The 21,801-nt window shown below is 48.1% G+C and overlaps 1 protein-coding gene across 2 annotated transcripts in view; it reads left to right on the forward strand.

Moving 5' to 3' along the window:
• WIPF3 (WAS/WASL interacting protein family member 3) overlaps positions 1-21,801 on the forward strand; it is an 83,252-nt gene that overhangs the window by 43,511 nt on the left and 17,940 nt on the right. For both annotated transcript variants that reach the window (XM_047850363.1, XM_047850364.1), the window contains exons 3-5: positions 12,120-12,252; positions 14,735-14,866; positions 19,879-20,634. In XM_047850363.1, the coding sequence (XP_047706319.1) occupies positions 12,120-12,252; positions 14,735-14,866; positions 19,879-20,634 (1,021 nt within the window). The remainder of the gene's footprint in view (positions 1-12,119; positions 12,253-14,734; positions 14,867-19,878; positions 20,635-21,801) is intronic.

Genomic DNA, 21,801 nt, shown 5'->3' on the forward strand with positions numbered 1-21,801 from the left:
AGAAGTAGAGAGCGGTCCTAGGGTGATGACAGAGCTATAGAAGCACATACCCAGAACAGCTCCGGTCTGGTGTCCTAGGGGCCAACCAGAGAGGTGGGGAAGCAGGTTCTGGAATGGATGAGAATATCACCAGATCCTGACGTGAGACCCTCTCGGTGTCGGTCTAGATCCATTTACGTTATCATCTATGACAGGTACAAAGCTTTGAGAACATCTTGAGCTTTCCAGAAATTTCAGAATCTCCCCCCCCTCTTGGTTGTTATTCGTGCCCTTTCATATTTGAGCAGTGTTCAAAATCTTCATCCGTTTCAGAGTCATCGAAGGGAGGCCAGAAGCTGAAAACCCCTGCCTTTCGCCCTGCAGCCAGCAGGGGCATGGAAAAGGAGAGTAGGGGGCTGACTCTTAGAAAGAAAGAGGTGGGCCAGTATGGTCCACCCACAGGAGGTTCCATGTTACCTGACGAGGGAGTTTCAGGTACAGGCTGTTTACGGTTGCGGGTATCAGCCTCGGAGCTAGGGTTACCCTGTGCAGTTTCCATTTTAAGTGCCCTCCGTCTACTCCTGCCAAGACTGCCGCTGGCTCACGTTTGAGGCACCAATCAGACTGCTCTGAGTCCGTCACTCAGCCCTGGCAAAGGCCTAGCACTTCGCTCTTTGGGCCTCAGCCTTCTACGCAGCAACACCTGCCCTTCCTTTTCCTTCCGATACCCCCTCCCTGCCCCCTTCTTCCTGCGCTGGCTGTCACACTCCTTGTGAAGCAACATCTACCGCGGTCACAGGCCAGAGGATAATCGGACCACTCCCCCACCCAGCTGCAGGCTTGCCATGTATTCCTGGGTTTTCACCTTCGCTATTTGCCCGGGGGGTGTCATTACTTAGAGACTGTAGGGCCTGGTGGCCAAGGGACCCTGACTTGGCCTGGCCTCACCTTTCCGCTCTGCCCTCGCTAGCAGTAAACAGTGCACCTCATCTGTAAAGTGGACATAACCCCCTTAACAAGTACTTACATCATGGGGTGGGCGGGTCAAGTGCCTTTTACGTGAGTTAATACATGTCAAGCCCTCGGAACGATGCCTGGCGCGCGCAAATGCCTTCCCGTTTCTTTTCCTCATTGCCGTTGTCATTGTTGTCACCCTATGCATGCTGCGGCCTCTGTCCCCAGACTCCAGAGTGACCCGTGTGCGTAGCGGAGTAAAAAGAAGGAACCAGGTCTCAGCGAAAGTTGTCTATTTCAAAAGGAAGAGAGGAAGGAATCCGAGGTTTCAGCTGGGGTGAATGAGAGAAAGCCTTTAACGGAAACAGGGATGCTGGAGTGATATGCTCCCTTTGACAGCGGTGTTAATTTATTAGTTTGCAGATAATCTGGTGGGACGAGAGCATGTTTCTTTTTGGTGGTTCTTTTTGTCTGGAAAAAAAAAAAAAAGGAAGGTATGAAACCTCAACCTGTTTTTGAGACACTGTTCAAACTATGATTTATTTATTAGCAATTCCTGGTGCCAAGCCCTGGACTCCTAATGCTGGCCTCTGTTTTTTTTTTCTTTTTTCTTTCTGTTTTTTTTTTAGTTTCAAGGTTGTTGTTTCCGGGTCCGGCCAAGGTTTTAAAATCAGGTTTTCTCATCATTTAAATTTTAGTCTTAAAAGCCTGGGAACATGGGCATCCTTGAAAAAGGGAGATGGGTGCTGAATTCAATTCCCATCTCTCAGGACAGAGTAACCAAAGGTTAAAAGGGGTGAAGACAGCTTGAGGAATAGGGGCTTCAGCATAAAGGCAGCAGCTTCCCTTCCTGCCCCTGCATGAGCAGACAGATGTCAGAGAGCAAGGGGCTAAGGTTTATATAAAGTTCATTTGAATAAAGTACTGATAGATTACTCACACGGTTTAAAAAAAATAAAAGAGCTGGTGGGGCGCCTGGGTGGCTCAGTCGGTTGAGCATTCCACTTCGGCTCTGGTCATGATCTCGCAGTTTGTGAGTTCGAGCCCTGCATCAGGCTTTGTGCTGACAGTTCAGAGCCTGGAGCCTGCTTCGGATTCTGTGTCTCCCCCTCTCCCTTTGCCTCTCCCCCACGGTGCGCTCACTGACACTCCTCTCTTTCTCTCTCTCTCTCTCTCTCTCTCTCTCTCTCTCTCTTTCTCAGAAATAATAAATGAGTAAACTTTAAAAAATAAAATTTAAATTAAAAAAAAAAAAAAGCTGGATGTGCCGGTACTAAAAGGGGAATGGCTTGGTTTTTGCATGCGAAGAGTTTCCACTCAAAAATAAGGGGAAATGCAGAAACAAATGATCTCACTTCCAGAGAAGTGATGGTTGGTCTTTTAGCTCTTTTGTAATTAAATCCGGACGCACCTTAAACAAACCTTAAGACTGTGGTGGTAAGATGCTTTCCTCAGGGAAAAGGGTGGGGAGCCGAGCACCTGGAACTCAAAACGCAAAGTTCTGTGACAAAACATGAGATGTCCAGATTAGGAGGTTGGATGAGTTTTATGACCATGTTCTACAGCAGCTGGGACAGATATCTTATCAGTGTAGCCACGACATGGGTTTCCAGATACACAGATTTCCAAGAACTGTACCTGGGACCTGAAGAGTTTAGTAGGATGTGACGGGAACTCTGGCACTGGATATTTTTATTGTTTTAATTTGGGTGCCGTTGACCTTGTTGGAGAAAAGAAACAACAGCTGAGCAAACACTGCCATCAGCACTGTTCCTGGGAATTCGGAGACCCAAGCTTCTGCCAGACCCTCCGTGCAAATTCTGGCAATGCTGTGTCCAAAGTGAACTACGTCCTGCACCTCCTCATTGCTGGGTGTTCATCTGGACCTTCAGACATTTTTTTCTCGCTTATCCTTAACCTCCTACTCCAACGACCAGTTGGCCTACAGCCACCATTTGTCACCGACAAACTGTCCAATTCCAGGACACCAGTATGCATGGATAGCAGTTTCAAAATGGCTAGCCACTCCCTCTGTGGGAAATAACACTATCATATAGAGTCCGGGATTTCTATAGAATTCATTGACCTTAATTCTTAAAAGTTTTGATTCATTTACACATTTACTTGTATCACTGTCTTTTTTTTTTTTGTATGACGCACAGTGAGATTATTTCATTCATTTATAATACTGTTGGATAATTTTGTCACATTCTGCATTCTTTCCTGGGATATCCCAACTTCTTAAATGACTATTTTTATTTGTGTCCATACGGTTTACTGTTTACGCTATAAGAGTTTGTGGGTTTTGGCAGATGCGTAAAGGCAGTTGTCTGTCATCAAAGTATCTGGGAAATGTGTCACCGATTGGGCCTCCCTGCTCCAAAGAATGCCTGATATGTTTACCTTGACCTTGTCTCTAGTTTTGCCTTTTCTAGAACGTCATATGAATGGAATCCCAGAGTAAAGGTAAATAAATAAATGAGGGGAAAGAACAGTATACAAAAACTTTAATATTTAAGGGGCACCTGGGTAACTCAGGTTAAGCGTCTAACTCTTGATTTGGGCTCAGGTCATGATCTCCCAGTTCGTGGGTTTGAGCCCCACATCGGGGTGCATGCTGACAACATGGAGGCCACTTGGTGTTCTCTCTCTCCCTCTCTCTGCCCTTCCCTGTTCATGTTCTCTCTCTCTGTCTCTCTCAAAATAAAAAGATAAAACTTAAAAAAAATTGTTTAAACCTTTAATATGTGAAAGACCTGAGTAGTGCCATAGAGAATTACAGTGTGCTTTAGAGAGGATGTGTGGATCATATAAGGAAAAGACTGATTTGGAGAAGCTTACAAGAAAAAAGATTTTGTAAAGTAAATTTGGTTTTGATATAGAGTTTAAAAGAGAAACACAAGGTTGGGAGGTATGGCAGGGCTGGGGCCAGGGGTGCATTCCCAGAAGAGGCAGAAATGCGAGCAGAGCCTTGGAAATAGAAAAGGAACGCGGGAGAAATCCGGAGCAGTTTTAATTCCTCAAGAAATACAAAAGAAGGTTGAAAGATTCCTTGGAGGAATGTGGCTGGATTCCTTGATTTGGGGCAGAATGGAGAGTCACTGAAGCATTTTGAGGAGAGTCAGACAATGGGTGCCTTAAATGCAATTATCTGAGGGTGGCCTTGAATAGACTGGGATCTGAGTTGTGGAGACCAGAGGATCACATCCAGAAAATAAATAACAAAGAACGCAGTTTTACCCCGCTATCCGAAGGTGGAGTTCCTTCGAAACATTTTGTAAGCATTTAAATGTTGTAAACTGAGGCACCAATTACCATTCGTGTATATAGGGCCACTTTTGAGCATTCCCAGACCTCTCTTAGGCTTTTCTGATACCTTAGGACACGTCTGACTAACGGGCACACAGAATAAATCAAGACAAAGCACAGGTGCTCACAGGCACAGTTCAAAGCTGTGGCGGCTTGCTGCTGAGATGCTGAGTGTGGTTCTCGGGACAGAGCTTGGCGGGGCGGTTCTCGCCGCTCGGGGTGCATGCCGCCACTGTAAGGCTTGTTGCAAAACCAACACTGCGCGCTGTTTTCGCTTTTCACCTTGCTTCGTGGAAGCAAAAATCCTTTTCCGATTTCTTTCATTTAGTCAAAGTAGGCGCTAATGTAGGTCTTTTGTAAAAGTGATGTAGTGGGGACTTTCAAACGGTGGGGGATACCTGTATGTGTATATGTGCATGTGTATATGCAATACGTGTGTACACACGTATACAACCATATATATACACACACACGTAAACACACACACATAGACACACTCCCTGACAACAGGATCCTGGCGGTCTCACCCATACTGCGTCCCCAACTCCTAATCTAATGGCACAGAGTCGGCACTCAGATCTTAAATATTATTGAGTCACATTAATAACCAACAGGTTTGCTCTGTTATTTCTGTTTGCCCTCTTTTCAGGGTCCCTCTCTCCAGCAACTTCTGTAAACTACTCACAGATTCATTTTGCTGGGATGCGGATAAAATAGCTTTTTATTTTATTTTATAATTTAAAGCTGTGTTTTTGCCCAATGTCCAATCCACTATCCGTCTGTCGGCTGACTTTTTAAATGTATGGCTCCGGTGTAGTTCAATATCTACTCCCTGCCTCTGAAACTCATCCCACGGGCCCTGCTGATACACGCCTCAGATCCCTCTTTCTCCATATTTCTTTATTGCTACTCTTTCCTTTCCCAACCTGTATTCTTCTGTTTTTCTTCCGATTATTCCCTACTGAAGGAACTTGGAATTCACATTACGATCAAACTTATCAGTGTTGCCAAAACAAGCACCAGAGGTAAAGCTTATAATTAGGGAGGGACTGCCATATAGTGGAACTGCTTAGCTGGTGTGGGTAGGAAAATGCTGGCGTTTATAGGTAAACTCAGCTTACAGAAATGCAGTTAAGCCCAGCAGAGCATATTAATGGAGGCTTTGAATTTTTTGTCCCAAGTGAGATGGAAAAACACTGCAAGTTTTGAGCAGAGTGACGTAATCCGGGTGGCAGGTGCTCTAAGGGTGAGCATGTTGCTCTAGGAACAAAAAAGGACTCTTCACCTGGCCTTCCAGGATCAGAAGTCCTCCTGGAATATAGCCAAGAGACAAGTGTAAAAAGAGCAGAGAGATTAGCTCAAGCAAAGGCCCAGGGGTGAGCTCCAGCAGGGAATGCTGGAGAAGTGGAGGGCCTCGCACAGTGTGAAGGTATTTGAACTTGATCCTGAGGGCCGTGGGGAGCCAGCAGAAAGTTTTGTGGTGGGGAAGGCCATGACAAGCGACATGTCCCTTATACAGTTCATTCGGAGAGCTGAGTGGAGGAGAGCAAGAAAACAGGAGACATGAAGACCAGATGATGGAATCCCAAGGTGATGGTGGCCTGTGTAGGGGTGAGAAAGTTTTCCTTTTTTTCCCCCTCTAGGTTCTTTGGCTGATGTACTAATTAAGTTGACATGAGACACAGTAGCGGGAGAGAAATGAGTTTATTTTGAAAGTATAGAAGCTCATAGAAATAGGAAATTCAAGAAAGTGGCCAAAGCAGGCAGCTTGTAGACCTTTTATTTTATTTTTTTTTCAATATATGAAATTTATTGTCAAATTGGTTTCCATACAACACTCAGTGCTCATCCCAAAAGGTGCCCTCCTCAATACCCATCATCCACCCTCCCCTCCCTCCCACCCCTCATCAACCCTCAGTTTGTTCTCAGTTTTTAAGAGTCTCTTATGCTTTGGCTCTCTCCCACTCTAACCTCTTTTTTTTTTTTTCCTTCCCCTCCTCCATGGGTTTCTGTTAAGTTTCTCAGGATCCACCTAAGAGTGAAAACATATGGTATCTGTCTTTCTCTGTATGGCTTATTTCACTTAGCATCACACTCTCCAGTTCCATCCACGTTGCTACAAAGGGCCATATTTCATTCTTTCTCATTGCCACATAGTACTCCATTGTGTATATAAACCACCATTTCTTTTTTTAAAGATTTTTTTTAACGTTTATTTATTTTTGAGACAGAGAGAGACAAAGCATGAGTGGGGGAGGGGCAGAGAGAGAGAGGGAGACACAGAATCCGAAGCAGGCTCCAGGCTCTGAGCCATCAGCACAGAGCTCGACGCGGGGCTCAAACTCATGGAGCGCGAGATCGTGACCTGAGCTGAAGTCGGACACTTAACCGTCTGAGCCACCCAGGCGCCCCTAAACCACCATTTCTTTACCCATTCATCAGTTGATGGACATTTAGGCTCTTTCCATAATTTGGCTATTGTTGAGAGTGCTGCTGTAAACATTGGGGTACAAGTGCCCCTATGCATCAGGACTCCTGTATCCCTTGGGTAAATTCCTAGCAGTGCTATTGCTGGGTCATAGGGTAGGTAGGCAGCTTGTAGACCTTTTAGACGAAGAAACAGTATGTTTGTAAAGAATCAGCAAGACAAGGAAGTTTAGGCTTGGGGTAGTTCATTGGAAAAGAAGTAACAAGGTTTGTTTACACAGCCCTCTCAGCCTTGAATTCCCTATCGATGACGATAAGGATGCCTCCTTTCCTCCTGGTACAAGGAGGATACTATTCACATGAGAAATTTATCTCCTGCTAACAGGGGAACAAAGGACGGTCAGTGTCCTTGTATTGGTGATTTCCTATGTCCCTTTAATTCAAAATAATCAATATGCCAAAGTGGTATATTTTGGAGCAGCCTGGGAGGAATGCCATCACCTGCATTAAGTCAGCATAGCAGGGATGCAGAAAAGGAACCAGGTTCCAGAGATCACTCAGGAAGAATCCGTAGGAGCTTGGGACTTGAGTAGCTGTTGGGAATGAGGAAAAGGGAAGGGTCTGAGATGGCCTCCAGGCCCCTGGGCAAGAAAGTAGCTGCCAGCCTACAGCAGTCAGTCATCCTGGGGAGGAGATGACTGCAGGGGATGTCCTTCGCTGAGGGCTTGAGAATAGGAACAGATACACCTAGAGCCCCAACGAAGGGGCCTTTAATTCTGCTTTCCCGCCTGTTAAAACACAAAACTCAACTGAGTAAACATAAAGATCTAATTGGCTTTATTCAGTGATTCAGGAATCAAGGAGCATCCCTTAGAGCAAATAGAAAGGAGATGGGCGGAGCTGTACCGAGTGGTAAAGGCAGAAAGAGGGTGGGACAGGGAAGTCATAAACAAAGGAAAGGAATGTTTCAGGCAAGCAAAGGGCAAAGGGAAGGGCAGGGATCAATCACACAAATTACCTTATGGGTGCTGGTAGGATAATTCCAGATCGACTGGGGAAAGTTCACATTCTCAGGAAGGGCTGAGACTGCAGTTTTGTCTTGGTCTGCTCTCTTGGGGACAAGTGGCTCCGTTTGGGACCTGTTGTGCTGTTTTAGCCCTCCCTTTATTTATTTTTTTTTTTTTAATTTTTTTTTCAACGTTTATTTATTTTTGGGACAGAGAGAGACAGAGCATGAACGGGGGAGGGGCAGAGAGAGAGGGAGACACAGAATCGGAAACAGGCTCCAGGCTCCGAGCCATCAGCCCAGAGCCCGACTCGGGGCTCGAACTCCCGGACCGCGAGATCGTGACCTGGCTGAAGTCGGACGCTTAACCGACTGCGCCACCCAGGCGCCCCTTAGCCCTCCCTTTAAAGGAGGTAGCCCTGCACGAGGTACCTCTGTCCTCTAGGGACCAGTCACGGTCTGCATGCAGTGGTTCAGGAAACCAGACTTTAGTAAAGGAGGTTAGAGAGTCCATTCTTCTTGCTTGTGGATTTTAATTGCCTATTTGGATTTCTGAAAACGAGACCTACCGCTGTTGGATCCCAGTACACCTCCTTCTGGAACAGCCTGACTTATGCACATTTGGGGTGTCAGGAACATTGTGTCAGTTAATTTTCTGTGAAAATATTCTGTGTCTCTCTTTGGGATCCCAGGCTCTCTGTGTTCTCCCACATAAAGATGGTAATGGCAGGTGGGAGGCAGTGCTGGGGAGGGGGTGCCCCCCCAGCAGGTGGGGCAGTGTCCTGGGGATTCAGGTTTGGTAACGGGATCCCAGGACGCTGGCTGCTGAGAGCTGCCTGCCCCCAAGTTTGGAGAAGGCGGGAGTGGGCTGAGGGCCTAGGTAATGGGCAGGCCGTGTGCCTGGACACCGGAGAACTAATTTTAGGTTTAGCAGCCACATTGGAGAATGTACCTTTAGGAAGCTGCGAGGCTGACATTGTGCGAATACGATAGGATTTAGAGCATCCTTGAGATAGGCAGCCTGCCAGATTTGGATTAACTGGCTGGGGTTTTTTTAATTGGTGTTTCTCACAAAAATCGGCATGAATCAGACAGATGCAGTAATGGCATATGGCAGCAAAGCGGCAGACAGCAGGACATGCAGCTCAAGGTTTTGATCTGGGCTGGACTGCCGTCCCCCACCCCATCCCTCCACCCCCGCCCAAACCCCACTGGAACCTGATGGACTCATTTGCTGAGATGACAAAGGGACATGCAAAAGCTTTTATAATTTATCGAGAGGGGAGGACAGACACTTCACCACCTTGGCCTGGTCAGAACTGTCTTTGTTTTTGTCTTTGTGATCTTACTGGCTCACTTGGGTTCTTCAGCCTTTGCACGGCTCGGGATGGGCTAATTTGCATTGCTGTTCTGCTACGTGGCATCTTTTTGGGGTTCACGCTATTCCATTTGGAGCTCACTACTGGGGAACTGAGTCCACAAAAGGTTTATGTGGAACTCAGGAAATTGCCACACTCAATAACAAGGTTAAGAAAGAACAACAGCAAACATCGAAGGAATGTTTTGGTTTTGGGTGTGTGTGTGTGTGTGTGTGTGTGTGTGTGTGTACACACACGTGCACCCTTGCACATGCACGTGGGGCGAGGGAGACATGTTTGGTGGCTATATTTGTCACAGGACAAGTGTCCAGGAGTGGCTTTCTCTCTGTTGATTATATTTTTAGTGAGTTGCTAATAACCAGGATTTGCATAGAATAAAAGAACCAGTGAATATTTGGAAATCTTCCCTTTTCTGTTTCTGTGCCCTGTAACCACAGTAACAAGACTTCATAGGGTTTTTTAAGAAGCACATTATGATTGAATTGCTAATAAATATTGCAGATGGCGTAGAAACGACTGCCACTGAGTAACACAGTTTTCAGTGTGCAAATGAATATGTCCTTAGATGTCCTTTTGTGCAAAACCCATGAAGACTCAATCTACATGGTCCCCTTAGCCCTGAAGTTATTCATTCTGGACCTCACCAGAGAGGACGGACTGATGCCATATCCATATCAGGGGAGGGAGAGCCCTCTAGTGGAAAATCATCAGGGTAGACAGTACAGCAGGAAAGAAAGCCAAGAAGTCAAAGAAGGAATGTTCCATTTAGTCCCGCAAGTTGAACTGCAGCATGTAAACATGAGGTGACTCGCCATGTCCTCATGCTGACTTGGAAAATGTTTATCAAAAAATCTTGGCATGTGGAATCATCAAGAATATATTGAGGCCTGTGCTAAGTAGGTACTCAAAGTCATTATCCCAAGGGCTCTTAATGTTCTTCATAGCCCTCACCTAAAAAGTTTGGGATGGGCAAGATCAGGGTGTAGGGGATACATTTTGGTGATAAATTAAAAAATCAAGTTTAAATTAGATGAGATGATCGGGGGCACCTGGGTGGCTCAGTTGGTTGAGCATCCGACTTCGGCTCAGGTCATGATCTCATGGTTCATGAGTTCGAGCCCCACATCGGGCTAGCTGCTGTCAGCTTGTCAGGGCAGAGCCCACTTCAGATCCTCTGTCCCCCTCGCTCCACCCCTCCCCAGCTTGAGCTCTCCCAAAGATAAATATTTGAAAAAAAAAATTGTATAAGATGACCCACTCGCCCACAGCGGGATAATTAGCGACAAGGTTTGTTCCTGGGCCCAGCTACTTCTTTGACAGAAGAACACACCGTTCTAACCCTTGCCGTCCCCAAGGCTGTCACCTGAGTTGAGCCATGACTATCATTATAATGCACTGTGTTATTTATCTTGTAACTAGGAAGAAAGCTCCAAAGCGCTTTCTCTCCCTAACCTCTGAAAATAATACATGTCGAGATTGTGATGCTAGATTTTTGCAAAAGTTTTCATACCCTCTTGACTGGGTCATGATATTTCCCTTGGCCTTTTATTCCTGCCATGAACTACTTGTAAATAAAATGAGAGGAAACTCTAAAAGATTTCAAAACTTGGCAGTTTAAAAGGATTTATGGATATTAATGGTTTCTATCGATAGACTTTAAAAGCATGTTGTGTGAGAAATGCCCTGCTGTACGTGTGCATTAATAATGCTTTCTAAAAACGTGTATCATCAGGGCTGGGGCCCCTTGCTCAGCTCTGTTACTGACTATTGTCCATGAGCCCCCGCCCTTCAAGGGTTCAAAAAGCATGTTTCCGGGCAGCAAGAACCCAACTTTGAAGCTTATGTCCTTCAAAGCCCATGGAAGATACATCACCAGGGCAGTAGAGGCAGCCAGTGAAAATACACCCTCAGCACATTTTAGCTAAAACCACAATTGCCTTTGTTTCTAGTCTGTGACACTGGAGAGTCTCTGACTAAATAGCCAACAAAGCTGGATTGTCCTTTTCTGAACGGAAAATGGCTACAGCAAGGATTTGTAAATCCTGTCTCTACTTCGAGGACCATCTCAAGGTCTCTTACCTTCCTTTGCAGCCTGGCAAATATGGCCACTTCTGAACTCTCGGTGACCTTCCTCTCTGTGGGACTTGCATCATATGTTTACCATGTCATGGCTTAATTCCATGCATGTGTGCCCTGTCTCCCTGGCACGCCCACAATGCCCTTGAAAGCAAGGTCAATGTACTCTACGTCCTGGGTCTAGTTCACGCGCTCATTCATTCGTCTGGTAGCCGCTGCGCCTACCTGTGGCCAGGTCCTGTTATACCCTCTGGAAATAATTTGTGAACAAAACGAACAAGGTCTTTTTCCTGACAGAGTCCTCTGGGGGTGGTGGACCCTCAACTCGTAACCACAGATGGAAATTTTCCACGAGGAGAGACAGATACAAGTTTACGTCAGGCGATAGAAGTTAGCAGAGGAAAAAGGAATAGGGTACCCTTAGAGAGAACACTGGGTGGCCTTGCTTAGACTGGGGGGGGGGGGGGTCAAAAAAAGCCTCTGAAGTGGTGCTATTTAAGCCAAACACCGAAGACACATGGCCTCCCCCAAATAGCAAGAGCTAAGAAGTATTTCTGGCTTTGAGAAATGTTTAGCAAGATCTCGGTTCACATGGTATAAACCTTCTAACTGTGTTTCCTCCGGACTCTATCTTCCAGCACAACCCAACCCCTCCTCTTATTTGTCACCAGCCTACATATGTTCTTTCTGGTGCTCCCTGGTTCTACAAGCCCATGGAGACCCCTACCATGTCAGCTCACGCGAAAATGGAAGTGTTTAAAAAAAAAAGAGGCGAGATTCAACAGAGTAAATGCTAAAGATCTTATTTTATCCAGCGATCCATGAATTGGGCTGCATCCCATCCAGCAGAGAGAAGAGAGCCCCAAGAAGCTGTGCAAATCGAAAGATGTTTACAGGCAGAAAGGAGCCGACGCAGGAAGTTATACTAGCAAACAGCGGATTGTGTTATTACATGCGGTTCTAATCGGATCCCTCTTATTCCCTTACAGGTGGGTACAGACGCTTCCAGCTTGAGAAAGGCAGACCCCAAAGGTCGGAGCGCTCTGTTGGCTGATATCCAGCAGGGAACTCGCCTACGGAAAGTCACACAGATCAATGACCGCAGTGCCCCACAAATTGAGAGTAAGTGAGCGGCAGGGCTAGGCCTGCTGTGAGGCGAGGGCAGGCCACGGGAGGCTCAGCCAGGCACCGCTGGCCTGCTCAGGGAAGTTACCCAGCACCCACTCTGGGCCATAGCAGACTTGCTCAATGCACAGGCCACGTGGGTGAGAGAATCGGAGCTTCCTTTCCAGGTCGGCAGATGATCCATGGTGTATCTTCTACCCCTGTTCCAACGCTAAACACACAAAAACGTGGTGGGATAGCTTCTTTTTAACCGTGACAAAATCCACATAATATGAAATTCACCGTGTTAAGCACCAAAGCGTCCAATTCCGTGGCATTGACCCATTCACAGTGTGGTTGCGGCCATCACCCCTGTCTCGTTTCAGAACGTTTTCATCACTCCACAAGGAAACCCCGCACCCATTAGCAGTCACTTTCCATTCTGCCTCTCCCCCCATCCCTGGCAGCTACTAAGTCCACTTTCTGTCTCTATGGATTTGCCTCTTTGGGCTATTCCTATAAATGGAATCATACACTCTGTGGCCTTTTGTGACTGGCTCCTTCACTTAGCACGCTGTTTTCAAAGTTCATCCATACCATAGCACGTGCCAATGACTAATATTCCACTGTCTGGCGATTTCACTTTGCGTTTATTGACCGTGAGATAACCTCTAAAGATCACCTACCCTGCACCCTCATAGCCCTCAAACTCAGTGAGAGAAAAATTAAAGTGTCATCATTAAAATATGCCACGTTAGGGGCGCCTGGGTGGCGCAGTCGGTTAAGCGTCCGACTTCAGCCAGGTCGCGATCTCGCGGTCCATGAGTTCGAGCCCCGCGTCGGGCTCTGGGCTGATGGCTCGGAGCCTGGAGCCTGTTTCCGATTCTGTGTCTCCCTTTCTCTCTGCCCCTCCCCCGTTCATGCTCTGTCTCTCTCTGTCCCAAAAATAAATAATAATAATAATAAAAATATGCCACGTTTTTGTTTTCACGAGGAGAAAGATGTACTCAGATTTCTCTCCTAGGGTCAGATGACTGCAGCTTTCTATGTATAGAGTAGAGATGATCCAGGCTGAGGCCTGATTCTGCTACCCGGCAAATCTGGGGATTTCTCTGAGGTTCAGTCTGCTTACCTACGAGATGGGGGAAGATGACCATACCTGCTTTTTTGCTTTTTTTCATCAAGATTGCTGAAGGTTGAAATAATACATGCGGAACTATTCACCAATGCCGTCTCTTATTATGTCTTCATGTAGTTTTCAATGATGCACGTGATGGTAATTCCCAAGGATAGTCCTAAAAGTATAATTGTATCTAGTATCTGTAACTATATGTGTTAATACACAAGGATAGACAAATTATTTTAGAGTACTTTCAGCAGTTGCAATACAAATTAGTTTCCAGGGGCGCCTGGGTGGCGCAGTCGGTTGGGCGTCCGACTTCAGCCAGGTCACGATCTCGGGGTCCGGGAGTTCGAGCCCCGCGTCGGGCTCTGGGCTGATGGCTCAGAGCCTGGAGCCTGTTTCCGATTCTGTGTCTCCCTCTCTCTCTGCCCCTCCCCCTTTCATGCTCTGTCTCTCTCTGTCCCAAAAATAAATAAGCATTGAAAAATTAGTTTCCAGTTGGACCCGCCATCTAATTGGTTAAGCCCAGTTACCAGACAAACCCATTTGATCGGAACACTCGTTTCCTAATCATGCCAGTGAATAGGTAAATGTATATGAATACTCAGAATAATCTAAACCCATTCATCCACCAGTGGGCACTGTGCCCTGATTTCTCTGTGCAAGTGAGCTGCAGGCTCTGAACATTTCTTGCTAGGAACTCTTCCCTCAGCCGAACGTCTTCTGATCGTACACAGTTGGTCATCACACACGTCTGGAAGGCTGGAATTAGTGACCCCTGCCCCCCAGGGTTTCACGAGCTTTCTCTCCTGTAGAAGAAAAGATTCAGGGAAGGGTAAGGGGCTCAGGGAGTGAGAGCCAGGGAGACAGAGAAGGAAAATGCCAAAGCACAAATCGTTGCAGACCTTCACTTCCTGCTTGCCATTCTGGGCCAGACTCTGCGGACAAGAAGTTAAAATTACGGGCTGAACTAAATCTCTGGGTTTTCTCTGTCTGGTCCTCCCACAACAACCGTCGAGTTGAAAATAGGGCCGGCGCCACACCTGCAGTGTGTGAGCGTTCTCATTCGAAAGGTGCTGCCGGGTCCCCTGCCGGCATCTGCGGAATGGCAGCATTTAGGCCCCTTTGTTTCGGCCACTCTTCAGGGTACTCGGCTGCTGATGGTCAGTTGCGTGGTTAGGTCCAGAGGGAACAGCAGACAGCACGAGCTGCAGGAGTCTGCGGGGCATCCGGGCAGAGGGCGTTTGGGAATGATGCCCACTAGAAGGGGAAGGCTGGAGGGCTGCCCCAGGCGGTGCTGGACCACGGGCCCGGGATGACAACTGGCGGCTCAGCTCTGCTCACAAGTCCTCACCCACCTGCCTCTTCTCTGCCAAGGTTCTAAGGGAGGCAACAAAGAAGGAGGAGGTTCTGCAAACTCTCGAGGCGGAAGCACACCCCCAGCCCTGGGAGATCTGTTTGCCGGTGGCTTTCCAGTGTTGCGTCCAGCAGGCCAGAGGGATGCAGCAGGTAAGGGACAATTCAGACTGGCTGCCTCGTGGTCTTTCCTTCCTTAACGTGTGGAACCAACAGGGCGATCCTCACGTGCCAGGAGGGTGGTGACGTGTTTTTAGTGAAAAGTCGTATAGCATGGATTGGGGAGCACGTACTGAAAGTATCCAAAACATCATGCTCAAGGGGTCTTGTAAGTCATCCCTTTGTAATTACTGAAGAATGATTTGCCATAGTGTGTAGTGTTTCGCAAAGCTGTGACTGGGGCTCAGACGGCAAAGTACGGATGAAGGGTATAAATCGCGTTAGAAAATCATAGTGACATCACTGTAATGTGAGTCATTGTATCAGTTAGGCATTGCTGTGTAACAAAATAGCCTAACACTTACGGGCTTTAAATAGCCACTTATTTCGCTTATAGTTCTGTGGTTGGCCATTTAGGGTGGTCTCAGCTGGGCCCCCTCTACTAACTCCAGCTTGGGTAATTGGCTTTAGCTAATCTTACAGTTCTTGTTCTTTGGTGCCTCAGCTGAAACGACAGACCTGACTGATCCATACAGTCTCTCGGTAGCTAGCAGACCATTTGGGATTTTGTGCACGTCGGTGGCAGGGTTCCAACAAAGAGGACGGAAGTATATAACGTCTCTTAAGACTTAGTCTGAGAATTGGCACAATATCTCTTCCTACCGCATCCTCTTACCCAAAGCAAGCCACAGGGCTGGCCCGGAAACGAGGGTGGAGAAAGACACTTCACCTCTTGATGACAGGATCTGTAAAATCACATTTCAAAGATACAGAATCAGGAGGGAGTGGACAAGCAAGGCCATTTCTGCAACCAGTCTACTGCAGCCATTTGTGTGTTAGCGGATATCAGATGTTTTGAAAGCATTGCATTAAAATTGGGCAAATATATATTTATTGTGGGTAATGGGAATACTTTTCCTATTATTGTTCTCTTTAGCCAGCAAGCTGAAATAAACTCCAAGAATGTCATTAATCAGGGAATATCAAGCCCCAAGCATTGCTGGCATAGAATCTTCTATCATGTGGCTTTGCTAATAACCTGTGGCTGTTTGACATAAGGAGGTGCATTTGCTGCTGTCACCTACTGATAAAGTCCAGCAAAGATAAGGGCACTAGGGTGCTTTGAGGTCCAATTGAAACCCTCTCAGAAGCCATTTCATTTCCTCTTTTCTGCTAAGGGCTTGGCAAAGAGAGTTGACATTTCTCAAGGCCGCTTTCTTTTCCCAAATTCCTGAGTGATAGCAAATAAACATCCTGTAGGGTATAAAATGTCCACTAGTTTCTCTTCACAGAAGAAAAGATAGGAGAAATACCCAGTCAGGTTTAACAGGGACCGGCCAAAGGAAGCCAGGTCGTCTCCATTCCTACCTGTCTCCTGTAGGACACAAGTGTGTGGGGTTTGAGCCACTCTGTGAAGACAGGCATTGATTTCTGTAGAGGAGATGGAAATCCATAATGAAGTGACCGATGATGCATGCTACAGGATGGAATCTCAAAGACAGAGACAGTAAACAGATGCATGGGCTGGGTGCCATGTCAGAGTAAGACCGACCGTGGCTCTCCTCTCTCAAAACACTTCCATCAGCTTCCTGGCCATTCAGAGAGAAGGGCTCTAGTCTCTGCTACCTCTCCATGGTCTTGCCTCCCGCTCTTGCTAGCACACGCCCTCCATTTCAGCCACATTGTCCTCCTTGCTGTTCTTGCCCACACCAGGCATGCTGTTGCCACAGGGCCCTTGCACTGACTGCTCTCTTGACCGGAAACACTCTTCCTCAGGTGTCCACATAGCTCATTTTCTCCCATCCTTCAGGTCTCTGCTCATGTGGCACCTGATCAACCTATCAGTGAGGCTTTATGCATCCAGCCCACAAAAAATATCAGTCCCACCCCCTGACTCCATATCCCCTCTACACTGATTTAATTTTCTTGTATTACTTTTCACCATCCGATATGTATTTACTCGTTAGTTTATTTCTGTCGTCTCCCTCTAAATATAAACTCTGTGAAGGCAGGAGCTGTGTTTCTTTTCACTGCCTTAAAAATGCCTGATGTATGGTAGGTGTTCAGTAAATATTTGTTGAGTGGAATGCATAAGGAGGTAGCATGGTTGCAGAGAGCCATGAGGCCCAGAAAGCACAGAGTCTACTGCTCACAGTACTTTTGGGAGTCCGTGAAAATGTTTGGATTTCTTTTAAAATCACTTTTAGGGTCAAAGATTCTATTTGTCTTTATAGCAACACGTCCCTAAAATGTCTTCCAAAGTCATAATGTGGCCTTGGCTTAGCGCTCCGAAGGAGTGGCCGTTAAAATAAGATAGGATGAGTAAACTGGGTACTATGGAACGTGTAATGAGACTTCCATGCAGTCCGAGATCTTCTGGAAACACCCACAGGTTGAAGAAGGAAAACATATTTCATCTGTTTAAAATTTATGTTTTTTAATGTTTATTTATTTTTGAGACAGAGAGAGACAGAGCATGAGCAGGCAAGGGGCAGAGAGAGAGGGAGACACAGAATCGGAAGCAGGCTCCAAGCTCTGAGCGGTCAGCACGGAGCCCGACGCGGGGCTCGAACTCACAGACCGTGAGATCATGACCCGAGCCGAAGTCGGAAGCTCAACCGACTGAGCCGCCCGGGTGCCCCAAAACATATTTCATCTTTTGATAACCCCCCAGGCTCTAGATGCACTCCAGCTGGCCTTTCCCCACCCGCTTTGTGGCCTCCTTTTGTGTTTCTGTTTGGATTTCCAGGGTTAACGTCTATGTTATAAAGGAAAACCTCCTCCTTCCTTCCCTTGGCACTTACTCCCCTTGGCTGTCTCCACGGGCCCCCTGCTACCTGGCTTCCTGGCCTGCACGCAGGCTAATTCCTCTCTCCTGGGGGCCTCACCTTACACGTGTGCTGCCAGCTGTCTGCTTCATCCTGGAGTGGGCATGAGCATAAGCCGAATGAGGATTTGTGCCTTCCTTGCCTCTGCTGTTCATGTCACAATAAAGATAGGTTTGCCCACGTCTCATTCGCCTGGCCGCTTAGTCAGCAGAGGCTCCTGTGTTTTTAACTGACTCATTCTGAGCGTTTCTGAATCTTGGAGACATGGTGTCCTTAGTCACTTAGAAAGTCAGGATTGGTTACTCAGCGGCTGAAATCTGCTCCTCCTCAAACTTGCTATTCCTTTAAAGTTCAGGGAGCAAGCAGACATATAGGGAGGCCTCGGCCTGGTTAGGGACCTGCCTTGGTCCTCTGTCTTCATCTCTGTGTGCTATGGGAACAGGCTTAAGACCTTGAAGGCAGGCATCCCTGAGCCTGACACCTGCCCTAGACCTCACATGAAATGTCTAATGTTAGAATCGCAGGGGGCGGTAGGTCCTGTCCTTGGAAAGGCCAGGCGGAGGCCCTCACTCCTGGCCACGGTCAGCCGGGTGTTATGGTGGTGCCTGCCTCAGGCCCCGAGGGGATCCAGTCAGCCAGGGTGGATGCCTCCGTGCGAAGACATTGTCTCTTCCACGACCACCCCCAAAGGAAATCCTCAGCAGAGGAATAATGGCACCACCACCCTGCCTTCCGAGCAGCCATCCTGTAGCTGAGACTTGTAAAAGCAATGCTGCCCAGGTAACTGTCACATCGTAGCCAGAGGAGGGTCACCATCCTTTTGGAAAGCCCGATACTGTCATCCTGCCCACCGAGTTTCAGCCCCAGCGTCGCCGCCACCACACCTTGCTTTGAATGGCCTGGCTTTTGGGGTCAAGTGCGTTGGGGTACCATCTTGCGCCTGGTTGGGTGAACACACCCGGGGACGCACCAGCAGGAAAGCTCCGAACCGCTGCCAGATGCTGGGGTTTATAATCTGATTCGGCAGCTGTGTTTCCTATTCTGCAACACCCAGGAAGCTGTCTGAGAAGCAACCATCTTTTCAAGCGTTCGCCACGTGTTTTCAAGGGGGTTGTAAATTACAGGGGTGCAAGAATAGGAAAATATGGCTTCCCTAGAATTCCATTAGGGAGAGCACTATATTTACTTAGAGGAGTATTTTAACGAGCCTTCTGAGTGGACAGGGATGCTCCGAAGACACATTAGAGCAGTGGCTGCAGAATTTCCATGCACTAAACAAGGAGAGACAAAAACAAAACATTTTTGTCCTCGGTGAGGGACAAAAGGATAAGAAGCACAGCAAAAGGGTGCACAGAGAGCGACAAGGCCCCTCCTAGGGAGCACCTCCACCCCAGTCTTCCATGAAGTATGCCAAACACACGTCACTGGGAGCAGCATGCTACTCCAGGTTTGTTGACTTCCAAAGAGGCATTGGGCTTCAAGTTGGGGTTCGTGGATCTGTGCGGCGAGGAAGCCAGGACATCAGGAGACCGAGAGCCCACTGGAAATGGACATGTCTTCGGAAAAAGAGGCTTTGAAATTCCAGAGCCGTGGGACTGGGAGGTTCAAGGTCGTCGGACCTGGATCCCCAAGGCTGTGTGTCTTCCCACTGACTTCTGAGTTACTTATATATTCGAGGAATGATGGATCTTCTGGTCTTGATGCAAAACCAAAGTCCTTGTTCACAAAATGCTGGAAATGAGGAAAACCTCCCTAGCAAGGAGCTTCTAGTTGGTACGGCTGAGGATCCAAACTAGGATGTAAAGGCTGGGTACCCGACTGGATTGACCCAGTCGGTAACGGTGAATGAGTGTGAGGGTGGCCTTGAGGTAAGGGAAGGCAGAGAGGGTCAGAGCAGCCCTGTGCCCTGGGCTGGGAGACTCGTGGGCCCTTGGCAGGTGCGGGCAGAGATGGGCTGGAACAGGAAGGCTGGCACTTGCAAGGACCTTGGGGCCGGTCCAGCCAGCCCTCTCGTGGGACAGCTGCCGCACCTGAGGTCTCCCCGTGAGCGTGCAGGAAGAGAGCGTCCACCATGCATTTGGCTGACATCACGCTGGACGGCATCTGTCACAGCCGCCCACATACTTGGGTTCCTCCGTCCTCTGTGGCTGACCTAACTCAGAGCTTGTTTACTTCCAGGTGGCAAGACAGGGCAGGCCCCTGGCTCCCGGGCGCCTTCTCCCCGGCTTCCTATCAAAACTATCAGTGGCCCGCTGAACCCCCCTGCATCTCCCAGGCTAGGCAGTGCCTCTGAGGTGCACGGCGCTGCCAGGACAGTCCCTCCTCGCCCCAGCATGCCCGCCCCACCGCCTCCTACCCCACCCCCACCTCCTCCGCCCCTGCCCCCACCCCTACCCCCTTCCTCCCCCACCAAAACTCCGCTGGTGTCCCCACCTGGCCCACCCACCAAAGGGAACCCCCCAGGGGCTGTACCCCCTCTCCCCTCCGTACCTCCCCCTCCCCCTCCGCCCCCTCCCCCAACTCCACCCCCCCTTCCCCTGGCCTCCGTTCTCAGTGACAAGGCAGTGAAGCCTCAACTAACCCCCTTGCACCTACCACCCATCCCACCCCCACTCCCCCTCCTCCCACCTTGTGGGTATCCGGGGCTCAGTGCAGATGCTACCAGCCCCGCCCAAGATGTGCGGGAGCCTCCCGCCCCACCGCCCCCACCACCCCCACCCCCTCTTTATGCCTCCTGTACCCCGAGGTCCTCTGTGCCTGCGCCGCCTTTGCCAGGAGCTAACAACAGCATTGAAGCCCCACCCCCGCTGCCCCCCAAGTCTCCCAGCTTCCAGGCCCAGCCACCCAAGTCCAGTGTTCAAGCCTTGCCTACACCTCCAGCTCCTCCGGGATCCCAGACGTTCGTGCAGAAGAAGAGGCCCGGACGAGGCCCAGGTAAGCACCATTGTCCCAGTCCAGGGTGGCCATATCAGAGGATCACCCAGCCCTGCCAGTAATTATGGAGGTGCTAGGGACACAGCCAGAGGCCTGCTTCTAGGAGCCACTTGGGGACACCCTGAGACGTCTTAACTCTTAGGATTTTGTTTTAGAACCGAGCTATCAATGCCCCTCGCGGAGCACGATGAAACTTGCTGTATGAGACTTTATGTTGTATTCATGTTAGAGACAGGAAACCAAGGGGGAGAGGGGTTGAAAAATTTGTCCAAGGTCATGCAAACCCCTCGCCAGGCATTCTGGCCTTAATCACCTTGCAATTACTAGCTGTGTGACCCTGAACAATTCCTTAGCCTCTCTGTGCTTTCTTCTCCTCATCTGTTAAATGGGGATAGCAATAATTCCCACCTTGTGTGGTTGCTGGACCAGGGCCTGGCAACATTGAGCTCTAGAGAAGGGTTTTTTTATTCTTACTCTCATCGCTCATTTACCCAAATCTCCTCTCTGCGGTGGAGGGGGCTGTGGATGCAGTTTGTTTCCAGAACCAGGTCTCTGCTGTAATTTCTGCCCGAGTTATTACACGCTGGCCCCCAGCCACAATCCGCACTGGCCCTCCACAGACTGGATTAGCATTCTGCCTTCTTTCTGGCAGGTTCTCGTGCTGACTCAAGAAAACTAAAGGTCTGCATTTCAAGCCAAATAGTAAAACTAATTCCTTCACATATCTAACAGAGAGGGTGTTAGATTGAGTATGCGTACCTTTAACTGATGTCCAGATACTGGGGAGGCTTCATTCACCTCTGGTGTCTTTCTGAATGGAAAGCATACGCACATACCCACACATACACACACATACACACATGCTCATAAACACCATCCACAAACACACGCCAACACACATCCACACGCACACATACATATTCCTCGGTCTTTAAGAAAATCTTTTGAGGCAGAAGCTTTCTGAAATGTGTTTCCTCGAATTAGAAATAATACAAGCTCATTGTAGAACAAGCAGAAAGCAACTGAAATCACCAAAATAACATCACCCAGAAATAAAAGCTGTCCCATTTCAGTGTACTTCCCATCATTTTTTTTTTCTGAGTATGTCTACGTATTTACAAAGTTAATACTATTTTGAATATATGATTCAAATATTTCTATTCTCTT

Source organism: Prionailurus viverrinus, chromosome A2 (genome assembly GCF_022837055.1).
Source record: "Prionailurus viverrinus isolate Anna chromosome A2, UM_Priviv_1.0, whole genome shotgun sequence".
Lineage (NCBI taxonomy): Eukaryota > Metazoa > Chordata > Mammalia > Carnivora > Felidae > Prionailurus > Prionailurus viverrinus.